The sequence below is a fragment of the Egretta garzetta genome, unplaced genomic scaffold (assembly GCF_000687185.1).
Source record: "Egretta garzetta isolate BGI_Z169 unplaced genomic scaffold, ASM68718v1 scaffold388, whole genome shotgun sequence".
Lineage (NCBI taxonomy): Eukaryota > Metazoa > Chordata > Aves > Pelecaniformes > Ardeidae > Egretta > Egretta garzetta.
The window spans coordinates 825,624-838,965 of NW_009260610.1; the positions used below are offsets into that span (position 1 = coordinate 825,624).

At 35.2% G+C, this 13,342-nt stretch overlaps 1 protein-coding gene across 1 annotated transcript in view; it reads left to right on the top strand.

The window, feature by feature from the left end:
* Positions 1-13,342, top strand: part of QKI (QKI, KH domain containing RNA binding) — a 167,303-nt gene that overhangs the window by 142,500 nt on the left and 11,461 nt on the right. The window contains 3 exon segments of the mRNA XM_035900406.1: positions 4,163-4,250; positions 6,542-6,838; positions 9,516-9,590. Coding sequence (XP_035756299.1) covers positions 4,163-4,250; positions 6,542-6,838; positions 9,516-9,590 — 460 coding nt within the window.

Below are 13,342 nucleotides of genomic sequence, written 5' to 3' on the forward strand. Positions count from 1 at the left end.
TTAAATGGAGTGCTTTATCTGAGCTCCCTTTTCACGACATGAAACAAGCTCTTACTAATAGCAGTTTATTACGTAACTGCATTCCTCATTGGGGTTTTTTTGAAACAGACAGTATTGCCCGATGTAGGAGACAGAACTGTGGCTTTAATTGGGCATCAGTATGGTTACTGTCGTGTATTTCATTTAAAATGGTTTTATTTTGGGAAGCATTTCCCCAGGGACTTCACATAGGTGGTACTTGTAGTTGTTACTAGCGTTTTGAACCATATGAGTATTAATCCTACTCTGATGAAGATTAGAAAACAAGTTACTTAAAATTATAGCGGTCACTGGCATTTGGTCTCCTTTGGGTCTTTTTATTGCTAGCCCAAGCAGAGCTGTTGTCTGTGCACACTTGGCTTTGTTAGGATTTCCTGCTTGCATCTCTTCGGTATTTGTATTCAGTGAGCAGTTGCAAGTGCTTACATTTAAAGAAATACGTTTCAAGATACCATTTAAGATTTTTTCTTAATCTGCATGTTATATTGTACATGAGAAATACAAGGAAATCACTGGAGATTTAAGAGGATGAGAGGTTTGAGTCAATCACTTGAGCTTCAACTTAGTAATGCAAATCTGGCTTTAAGTGACCTTATTGATGTTTGCTCAAAGTAGCTTCCTCTTGGTACAAATGACTGAGCTTTGTTGTTGCTATTGTACAGGTAATGTACTGTCCCTTTAGAGATTGCCTTTGTATCCCCGGTGCAACCTCTCTTTGCTTTAACAGAGAGTGCCTGCAGAAATGCCTGGAGCAAAGATACACCGCATCCGTGTGCCTCATTTGATCATCTGTCAGCAAGGAAGAGAGAGGATAGGGCAGGCAAAAACATGCACCCATTGCTCTATCCCAGCTCTTGCAAATTGAAGGGTCTGGCTACTGGTGAATGATGTTCAAGTAGAGAGCTTGATACCACAGAATGAAGGACGTGACAGCTATCTGAAAGGGTCCTGACCACTTCTGACTTACCCCTTGAAGAGAGGTGGCAAGCTATTCTTGCAAGTTTAGGGTGTGAGGGGGTAGCACGGTTTTGAGCAGTACTAGGAGGGTGGTGCAAAGAGTGCTAAGCACCCATGTCTTGAGGAGATAGCATCGTATAATAAACAGTGCCATCTTCTGGGAGGAGTCAGAATGATGCCCCTGTGGTCAGCATTAAAAATGTTTTTAGTGTTGGTTGTGGGTTATTTGGTTATGGGTTTTTTTGTTTAGGTTGGGTTTTTTTCTCTCCAGTGAATGCTTTGAAAAACCAAATACCGGAAGTTGAAAGACAGTGTTAGTGTCTAGTAATGCACGTCCACATCTGTGAATTATCACTGACACAGTCTTTAAGGAAAAATTTTAAACTATGTTTTGGAGTCTGTTTAAAAGAACAAAAGTTTATCAACTGCTGAGCAGTACTGCAGAGAAGTAAATCTCAAAAATAAAAGTTAAGGACTTGGTCTGCTTTGTATGCTGGTCCATTATTATTTTTGTAAACATACTTTGTAAAACCTAGATAATTGCAACATCTTTTCTCATAGGAAGCATAGTGACCTATAGGAAAATGTTAAAGATCCAAAGTAGGAATGATTACTTTGTCTTTTATTGCTTTTAAGTTGTTATAACTCCTTGTTCTGGGGATGTCAGAAGGGAAAAAATGTTTTCTGTCTTAAAATTATTATCCTATAAATAGTTACATTTGGAAAATATTCACTGTGGTGCAAAATCTGGGATTAGAGTTACTAAAATTATCCTAGCAAGTGGAATGTAAGATTCAGCATTTACTGAGACTCATTAATGGTGTCAGATCAATCACCTGAACTCTTATTTGGAGGAAGTGAGCAATTTTAGTAACATTAATGGAACTATATGGGAGATGCAGCTGACATTGTGAGAAGGTTTTTTTGTTACGCACTTTCAATTAAATAAAAAAATAAAAAAGCAACCCAAGCAAAAAGCCAATAACTAAGTATAACCATTATGGAGGGAGGGGAAAAGAGGAATCAAATGTGTTAAAAATCTTTATTGTTAAAGTAAATTAGTTAAGGTACACCCAAAATTACAAGAATTTGTGAGCTTGTGATAGGCAGATTTGGATTTTTTTTTATCGCATCATGATTGTCTAGGTAGTTTACTAGCAAAGATGCAATGGAATAACAGTTGCTTAAAAAAACCCAAACCAAACATTCTTTTGCATGTAACTTGTAAGTGTATTCTGAGTATGTCATATTAAGCATGTTATAATCAGCACATTTTGTATTCCAGAGAGTCTCATTTTAATGACTGTGGTGTCTGAGTTTTGTGGATAGTACAGTACTTAACTGTACAATTAATTTGTAGTCAAAATGGTAATTGAATGTGCATTTACTTTTTTCAATATTAGTGTTAGCTTGGGCTGTCACACAGTATTTAATATATAAAGAAAATGTCTAACTTTCAGTGTATTCTGAATGTTTAACAACAACATAAATTGTTACTGTGTGTAATCTTTCTGTTTATGCAAGTCCTCAGTATTACAATTAGGACTTTAATTTCTGACATCTGAAAGTAATTTAGTGTTGACCCATCTTACCATGTTGATTTTAAGTTGTTGATAAAACTCAGATGTTAAAGTTTCCGTTGCAAGGGGTGGTGGCCCTTGAACATACCTCACACTAAGTACTACATTTGCTTGGATACAATTTTAAAACTTTTTTTGTCTTGTATTTTAGTAAATTAGTTCTCCGTTGTTTGGGAGTAAAGTATGTATAACAATAATTTGCTTCAAACTTGCCTGAAAAAATATTTCCCTATGCGTTTGGAACACTGCGTGTAGATAATCCTATTAACTCTTAACTAGTTCGAGATGATGTTTCACTGCTGCAAAGTTATTTAGTAGAATTATTTTGGTTATTGGCGGTGATTGCTATTTGTGGCTTTTCATTCTGTTTTTTTTATTCTTTTTGTAATCACTCATGCTCTTGGAAGTCCTAGTTCAAACCACCTGTAAGAGTTCTAGTTTAAGATGGATGAATAGCTATCTCTGAAATCAAACATTAAGATTTTTAGGGTGGATGGCACAGTATGTTACTACCCAGGCTCCCATTAAGTTGGAAAATGCTGTTCCAAGTATCTGGAAAACACTGTGTGAATAGGCAAGATAAGTAAAAATGTAAGAAATGTTTAGCAAAGGAAGAATGCAATGCAGGTGACACTGAAGCTGCTCTCTTTTCCATCTGACTTGAGAATTTCAGCAGTGGCATTCAGCACAAGCAGCGAGGTGGTAACAACGTTAAAGTAGATGCTGACTCTCTCTCTTGGGTTTCCTATATCATAATATTGTTTTCCGGTTGATAGGATGTAGACTAAACAAATGGTAGCATTTCTGGAAAGACAGATCAGAAAATGTCTAGTTTTAAAACTAGAATTGTACTAATTAGAAATATTTTTGTTAGTCACTGAAAAAGTGAGCTTTTTTACTGAATACTGTGTCATATTTATGCAAGCTGCAGGGATACCGCTGGAGTAGATAACTTCAGGGAAGTAATTTATATTGAGGCAAACCCAAGAATAATGTATACTGTGTAAATACTAGTTACAGCCTAATCGGCATACATCTACATGTGCCAGAATTATTAATTCTGCCTTACAGCAGTTGTTGATGTCCTGTTTGGAAAGTTGCTCAAAGTTTGTTGTTTGTTTTTTAGTTTGGCTTCCCCTCCCCAAAGTAGTTGGTATCAGCTACAGTGGAGCAAGTTACAATAAACTGAAGTTGCTTAAAATTTGTGGTGTATGTTCTTCCTCTAGCCCAATACTACAGTTTTTCGAAAGATCCCTTTAGGAGTACATGGAAATGTTTGCTAAAACTTGAGAAAAAAGCCCTTTAAACAGTTGCTATCAAACACAACTTACACTTAACCCTATTTTTATAATTTATGGTATGAGCCTTTTTCAAAACTCTTTAAGATATTTGTCAACACCACTTAGTCATAGACAAATTTTATTTAAATTTAAGGAGAAGTTGACAAAGCTTCCCGGTTTTGTGACTAATGTTAAGCAGGTATTCTTCTTGGTTAAAACTTGGAAGGCATTTTATTCTAGGTCCCTTAGATCTTATGCAGTCGTGAATTAATAAGCCTGACTTTGTTCCTGTCTTTGCACACACAGGCAGAAGGAGAAGACAGCCTTAAAAAGATGCAGCTGATGGAGCTTGCAATTCTGAATGGCACCTACAGAGATGCCAACATCAAATCACGTAAGCATGTCATAAGCTCGAGGGTCAATGCCGTAGTAATGTTTGCAGGTTTTGATTCCTAAAGCTACTGTTTGGCAGATGTACAGTAGCAACTGTGTGGGAGAATGGAAGGCAGTAAAAAACCAACAAAACAGTAGGTAGCCATTGTAAATGATCATCTGGTGATAAGTTATGTCAGTTTTGGGGTTTTTTTGTTTGGGTTTTTTCCCCCTCTTTTTAAATGCTATATCTGGGTTGAAATATTCACAAATATGTAGTTTAAAAAAAAATTCAACCCTTGAGCCATATTTTTCTACTTTACAATCATTTTTTCCTTAACACCTATAAAGGACAATGGACTCCTTTTCAATTTTATTTTAGAGATTTAATTTGAATATGTTACAGATGTTCAGCATACTGTGAATACATTTTTCTGTATTATATTCCTTCCTTTCATCTTGCTTGCATGTGTCCCCCCAATGTTATGTTTTTCCAACAATTCATCAACTGATTTCACAGCTGAGTTCACAGGGATCAGTGATGTAATGAGCCATTTTTATGATTTCTTCCATTACATTTGTGTGAAAAAGCTTTTGCAAACACATGTGTGTACAGGTTGAAAATTAATTACATGTACCTACTAATGAGGTCATATAACTTATTTGTGATACAGATTTTTTTTCTCTAGTTGAAAAGGTCATTTCTCCTCCTGAAAATGTAGTTGGTGATACTGTTCCAAAGTAAACTTTTGCTGTAGCTGTGATACAGATGTCAAATGTAAGCACAGTTAAATCAGTCTTTTCACTAAGGGCCTACTGATATTTGCAAATTTGTTACTCCACACAGTTACCATTTCAATGTTGAATATGTTTAAAGGTTGGAATGCAGTTAGGTCAATTTGAGAGTGCTTACACCAGTGTAATTATGCTGATTTGAAAAGAGACATAAGCAAGGGCTTTTACCACAACAATGGTAGCGGTAAATCTTTCACCCCTCATGAACACTGTAATATTCAAAGCTAGGTCAGTTTAAAATATATTTTAGTCTCTAAATTATTGCAAATTTATGAGCAAAATAGCTTTCAGATTAACTTAAATTGATGCAAACTGTTGCATAGAAAGCTTTATATTAATTTGAGCAATTTCTTTGTCTGATCTATTCCCATTGGCCTATTGTATCAGTGTAAGTGGGAAGATGGATTTTTTTTTCATTTTTTTGACTAAAGATTTCCACACTAATATTCACTTTTTGATAATAAGACAATTTCACTGTTTGTGTTTTGATTTTACTGAAAACTTGAAGGTGTAGAAGCCATCCTGGTTTATTTCTGCTTAAGAAATGACATGAAAATGTTTGAGGAGGTTTTTTTAATTATGCATTGTCTGCGCACTTTTGTTTAAAAAATAAAAATAATTGAAAAACCACAAGTCTCAAATCTGAAAAACCTCCCCCACATTTCTCGTCAGGCCACCTGTAAGTTAATTAAATCCATGTAGATAAACAGTAGTGCATAGAAATCTATAAATTATAACCATTTAAGATTGACTGTTACCAGCTGATGTGTTAGTGTTTAAGAAGTTGTTCATCTTGTGTGCCAACAGGCTTCAAATAACACTTAATGAAATGTGCTAGCTAGCACCGTTTAAAAAAAAAAAAAAGCACCTATTTTCTTTAACTTAATCAAGGCCATAGTGAGCTTCTAATATAAAGAAAGTATTTTATTTTGGGGAATTTGATCTAGAAATCACTTTTGAGTATTTTATTCATGCTAGAGTAGGAGAGGAGATGCATTGTGTTTCTAGGTCATCTTTAACTTCACTGATCCTGGAAACTGGAATTGTGTGTATGTTTAAATACAATTTTAAGATGTATAAAAACTGTAGACTCATACGGCAGCTCTGCATAACTGAGTATCTGTGGACTCTATAGTTGCACTAAATTTTGTACTCTGTATTTGATTATGACAGTATTTTCCTTGTATCTCCTGCATGCATCTCGGTCTCATGCAGTCTTGATAGCATAAATGAAGAAATGTGGTCTAAATGGAGCTTTTGTGCTGTGTAACCTGTTTGAGAAATCTACCTCACTGTTTTACAATGGCTTTTTTATTTTGCATGTTCATACTTAATCACACTGGAAAATGGAAAGCTGTTTGCATTTGAATGGTGTGCTTTGGCACTGTGTGATCAGCGCATGTACTAATGATTTCCTTTTATTTTTCTTCTTTCCTACTTTTCCCCTTTTTTCCCATTCTTTCCACGTTTTGTACTGCTATCTCCATACTTTCCTCTGAATTTCTTTGCTTACTGTAGCAGCCCTTGCCTTTTCTCTTGCAGCAACAGCCCAGGCTCCAAGGATTATTACTGGGCCTGCGCCTGTTCTCCCACCAGCTGCCCTGCGTACTCCTACGCCAGCTGGCCCTACCATAATGCCTTTGATCAGACAAATACAAACCGCTGTCATGCCAAATGGAACTCCTCATCCCACCGCTGCAATAGTTCCACCTGGACCCGAAGCTGGTTTAATTTAAACACAATATGAATATCCCTACACGCTGGCACCAGCTACATCAATCCTTGAGTATCCTATTGAACCTAGTGGTGTATTAGGTAAGATCTTTGTACGCGGATGACTGGAGAATATATTGCTTATGCTTTTGTGGTATTTGCAAGGTAGAGGTCATGAGGCTCAAAGAAAAAAACCTGAAGCAATGGTCGTACCTCAGGTATATCAAAACTGCCTAGGAAAACAGCTCAAATGGTGTAACTCTTAAAGATTTTTAATACGGTTTGCATTACTAAATATGTCTAGTATATTAATGTTTGTGTGACACTAGATGGTGGGTATATAGGCAAGGGGAAAAAAAAAACCACACCAAAACAAAGAGAAGTTGACATCTATTATATGCCATTTGGGCTCCCATAAATACCAGATTTCTTTGTGCTCTCTTCAAGATAAATTAGTTCCCAGTAGTCTTTGGAAGAGTGAACTTCCTGGTTTGCTATACCTTTTTAGTAGCGAGATTGGAGAGAATGAAGAGGTCGTCTTTCAGTTTGTTGGGGTTTTTGCTGCTTTTTTAGTGCACAACTGATAAATCTCTCCATGTCAGAAAGCTGTAAATCATGTTGTAAGCAGAAAATAATTTCAGTGAATGAATATAAAGCAAACTAAGTTCTGACCAAAGGATGTTACAATTAGCAACTTTACTGATGGCTTATTTTACATACATGGGATTGAAATGTCCATCATTCCTAATATTCCAGACCATTGACTTGCTGTGTGAAGGCAAGAATGATAAAGCAGCCGTGGCAATTCAGTTAACTGGTCAATGTGGAACAAGCAGTTCCAATAGTTTCTTCCTTCCCTACCCTCTGCAGAATCTAAATAATCTTTTCTCTTCAGCTTGTTGTGAATTGCATATGACCTTGGTGCTGCATAATGTTGATTTTATAGGACTTTGATCTTAGTTTGTTTAGTGGTAGTTATTGATTTACACAAATTCTAAACATCTCTAATGAACACTGGACAATATGGTTCAAAGTCAATATCTTGTTGAAAGTATTGCAAAAAATCAGTGTTTCACTTATGTGACAAATACTTGTTGAGTTATCTGTATGTGTGCATGTTCCCACGTTATATTTTATACAGTTAAAAAGAAAATGTATTTCAGGCTTCTGCCTTTCAGGATTAGTGAATCAATAATAAAAATTTTCGTAGCACAAAAGTATGCAGTAGGGTCTGTCTTTGAGCCCCTTATGGTTGTTTTCCATTACCCCATAGCCAAAACGCAGTGAGCGTATGCTAATGTCATCATCTATTAATTTCCCACAAACTTGTAAATGTTCTCCCCAGCTCCTCCAGCCCCAGTCTGTGAGTCCACTTGTGATACGTTCTGGGGTGAAGTCACAGTTACATGCATTGTCACAGTAGCTCTCACTTGCTGGTTAGTGGCAAACCCCTCTCCTCAGTTCAGTTAACAGCAAGTAAAGAAACACATCATTCCATAGTAATAATTTAATATGATGCAGAGAACTTTGATTTCTCACAGGATTTTCTATAAAGAGAGAGGAGAGGAAAATTACTCCTAAGATGGCATCTGAAACCATTGCATACTTTTGAGCTTAGCTGTGAGAGCACAGGTGTAATGCCCAAAACAGATCTCACCAAATAATATTATTTAAAAAAAGGAAGGGGGGCGTGAGGGAGAAGACCACACCCCCACTTAGGCAGCATAGAATCAATAACTCTTAATACCTCTGCTCTATTATCTGAGCAAACATATAGAGTTAATTGAATTAAATTAGTTTTTCATTGAGTTTAATTTTGTAATCACTCATTCTCATTAATAGTATGCTATATTTTGTCCATTTTTGTGGTGGACCATTAAGATGTCATAAAATAATTCTGTTAAAAATGGCAGAGAAATGCATCCCCATTAGTATTTTTGGGGATATTGGTGTTGGGATCAAAATTTAGTTGGTGACTAACTTTTAATTCCCTTCCTTTTATCTTCAGGTATGGCTTTCCCAACGAAAGGCTAAGAATTCAAGAACGGTCTTAACTGATCCTTCATCAGATCTGAATTTTAAAAAATGCTTAGTTTCAGCAGCTTTGAAAAAAGCTTGGCCTAGCAGTCAGTGACTTACTTGCACTTTTTTGCACATAGATTTAAAATAAAATAGTGCTATTAATTTGGATTAGCTCCTATTATTACAGAGTAGCTGTAATTTATGAGTGTATAGTAGTATACTGACTGCTAAGTGTTCTATATAGTGTTTGCTTTACTAATCACCTAATTCATTGCAGTTCATACTTATTGACTTAAAGTTTAAAATCACAATCTGTAGGCTTGAAGAATTGCTTTAAAACTTCTTTTTGTGGTAGAACTGGAAGTGATCTTAAGGTTAGCAAATAATTGTCAGTATTAAAAGATGGCATTATTTAAAATAGTCCTGCTGCAAGAAAGGCACTTCAGTGAATATGTGACTAGTAAAGCTTAAATGTGCTTGGGTCTAATAGATTTCATGAAATACTGTAATTTTGGGATTGTAAATGAATGGATTAAACAGGTTAAGGCCAGAATGTTTAAAAATAAATGCAATATTAATCTGCACAGATAAACTTCTTTTTAAGATTAAGATTTGAAGCTACTGTGCCTTAACTTGTTGCTTTTCTTAAAATGAACTTTTGTAGTTAATGATCATTTAAATCCATTTTGATAAACCTGCTGTTAATGTTTTCTTTGAATGTTTTCTAACTTTGTCTTGGTAATTGCAATTTAACTAGGTGCGGTGGCTACTAAAGTTCGAAGGCACGATATGCGTGTCCATCCTTACCAAAGGATTGTGACCGCAGACCGAGGTTAGTTTAGTTCTGCAGTTCTTGTTTGTAAGAAGTGCTTTGAGTGTACATGAGATTTGCAACACCACAGCTGGTTAACCAAATACCATATTTTGACCCATTCATTATTTTTCTTAAAAGTCTGAATAGTTAATAATTTAGAGCTTTGGGAATGCTTGCAGTTCTTAAAACGTTTTGTAAACTTGGCTTTCCCAGCTCGATTAAATATGTAAACTTTGTGATTATTTAATATAAAGGCTATAACTGATTCCCTTTTAAGAACTATTTAAAGCTCCATCTGCGTCAAGAAACACTATGAATTCAGTGCTGCAATAATTAATTTGGTCGTGTCCCGTCGTCATGTCCCCCCTACCCCCTAGTTTGTTCTTTTAATTGGTGTGGAAATATCAGATTGGTGTTGCAAAATAAAATGAATGGATGGTTGCTTAATGAGAAAGAAGTAAAGGAATAAATGCCTCCTGTCTGTGTCTGGAGAAATCTGAAGATTTAGATTCCTTTTTCTCTGATAAACTTTTGAGCCACTGTACTGTATATTATGAGGAGGATGCATGTTCTCAGATACCTGACTGAAGTCAGAAAGGTAAGGGCTGTGAAGATAATACTTCAAAAGTTGTTTGAGTTTGAATTACTAAGGCTGGGGGAAGGGAGGGTGTTTTGGTTTTTTGCCAAAATCTGTTTCTTGGTATTTGCCTTTTGCTGCTAAAACGTGTAACCTGAAGGAGAAGCAACTTTTGAAGTCCTGTTGGTGAGATGACATCCAATATTTGGGCATCTCTCTTTAACTCTTGAATGGAAAGTAAATCTTCATTTTTCTCCTGTTCCTCAAGGGTAATGCCTTTGGACCCCTGAATGAAGTATTTAAGCTTATTGAGAAAAGTGATTTTTTCGGTTTATTGACATTGGCTAGGAAGCAGTGTGTGGGCTGAATTCTTATCCCATCCCTGCTGCTGACTCACTGAGGGTTTCCACAAGTCATTTAATCTCTCTGTGTATGTTTTCCCATCTGTAAAATAAGGATAATAATACTTCCCTACCTCACAGGGGTGTTGTGGGGATTCTTGTTTTGTACAGGGCTTTGAGGATGCAAAGCATTGTGTGCCAAGTATTATTATTCCGCTCTCATCAAAATCAGTGTTGTGCAGGCTTCCATGATATTGTAATATTCAAAAGTCAAATTCAGGTGACAGATCTGACATCTCCTAACATTTGACTACACTTCACTTCTCACAACCTTCCATAAATTAACTACAAGAAACAATACAGATTTCAGTCATAACAGTAAAAAGGGTCCTCCTGGATATTTGCTATGTTTATGTAACACTTTTATCTTTCATATGTAAGGATCTTATGCTTTACGGAAAGTGTAAAGCTGACAACAAGACACTACTTAAGTTTTCTAGAAGATTGCTTCTTCTTGTATATCCCCACACGCTATTTACAGCCCATTGGCTTGTTCTCATTTCTTGAGAACTCTTCAACAGGTGACAGGGTCTAATCAGAATAAGGTCATAGCCCATGTTTACCCAAACAAACAAAAAAAAACAAAACAAAAAAAAAAACAAAAAAAGAAAAATAATTTTAAAAGGAAATAGAAAAAAGATTCAAACCTCTCTGTAAAGAGTAATCAGTGGTAAGGATTTGGTTTTTGAAAGTTTGACCTGATGATGCAAAAATCAGTTTTTGCTAATGGTCTTTCATGATCTGCAGTGGTAGTTTCAGGTGACAAGTGAGACTACCTTTTTGTTTAATAAGATATTTGCCTGAGACAACTTGTAAATAAACTGATAAAGCATGGGGCGAAGGGGGCGGGAGTGAGGTGGTAATGCCAACTTGTACTTTAAGTTCGTCATTGTGCTGTTTACTCAACATAGATTTTAAATATTTTAGAAGGGCCTAGATGTTTCATCTGGGTCACTTACAAGTAGTTGAAGTTAGTAATTGGTATAATTTCACCTTCTTTTAAAATACAGGCGTTTCCTGATAATTCAGTGTTCATACCTAGCCATATTGGAAGCCCACTGTCTTAAGTAAATAAATAAATACACATGGCCTGTCTCCTATGGAATAAGTCATGCATACCTCTCTTTTAGCATGAAAACCATGCTGATGTTTCAGGAGAATGTTATTTTAAAGTTTTAGCTAAATAATCCCAGTGTCTATTAAGAAACTTACACAAAGTTAATTTTACAACTGTACTTTATTGTATTTTGAATTTGAAATCCTAGATTATCACTGTGCAGATTTAGCAGTTTCACAAAAGGTTTTGAAGAGAACTTTTTTCAGCAATAAACCGGTTTCTTTTAATGTGTTAAAATTACATTGTAGAATTAAAATACTGTCAGTATTTACTATATTCACCTATTTGGCTGTTCTGTCACCAGTATAATTCTGTAGCTATAGCCATGAAAAACAATGTCAGCAAACCGAAATCCTTTTTTTCAATGCGGAAACTTTTTTTTATGTAGTTAAATGTCACTAATTCTATATTCACATTCATTGGGTCTGAAGTTGTTTTAAAAATTCTAAATCGACTTTCAGATGACTTTGTAGTACTACTGCATTCACTTTTTTAAGTAGGTTTTTATTCTTTGCGTAGTTGTTTTTGGTTTTGTTTTGGTTTTTTTTTTGAGATAAGCACTGCGTTTAAAGCAAGAATCCCCAAATGTGTAAATGTTTTACAACTAAGCATTTAGGATTGGTGAAGGGTTGAAAAACATAGCTCATTTTAACTCAGAATAAAACCCCAGTTTATAAATAATACAAAATTGAATTTGATGCATATAACAGAGAGACTGACTGATATAATTGTAATAAACTGTAAATGGTGTTGCACAGTTGACAAACCTGTGTGTACTGTAGAAGGCCAGAGACTTGGCAGAGGATGTATCACAGGTGTACTGGTATTTTTAAAAGGTAGCTTGCTTTGATTATAAACTCCACAAGAAATATTAATGCTGAGAATTTTCTTGAATGTTTTATCCAAACCAACTGTCACATAATTTACCTATAAATTTTAATACCATTTAATCAAAATTGTAATCAATATCAAAATGCTTTAAGAGTCTGTTTTTCTAGTATACCTGTAAAGTGGTGAGATTGTGCCACATAAAATATTTATTTTTATTTTTGCTTATTTTTGAAACAGCCGTTTTAATTTAAACAAATCCCACTTAGCATGGTTCTGAAAAAAATCAGGGAGCATGTGGTCTCATTTACGTTACAGTAGTAAGTTTTTTGTAGTGTTATGAACTGTATCCTAAATGATAGGCCATTTTTATTATGTGAAAGTAAATCGGCCCATGAGAAAGATTGCTAAATCAATGCTATCTGTGAATATTACACCTACTGGACTTCATTTTATGTAATGGCACAAATCTGACTTTGCACTGAATACCTTTCTCACTTTCATCTCCTCTGCCTTAGTCAAAATGGCAACAGTACAAAAACTTTATCAACCTCAGAATTTATTAGCTATAATTAAGCTGTTGAATGAGTCTTAAAAAAAAAATAAAAAAAAAAAAAATCATACTACTGTTAAGTGGACCAAGTTTGGTGAAGGAGAATGTGAGAGAATGATTAAAGAAGGAACAGCTCAAGAGCATTGGGAATGATAACTTTCCACTTGAGAACTTTTTTATGTTTTACTGTAATTTGTTTGTGGTTTTGGGTTTTATTTTTTGTTTTGTTTTTGATTTTTTTTCAAAAGAAAATAGTATTTACAGGTGGCTTCTTTTAAAATATAAAAATATAAA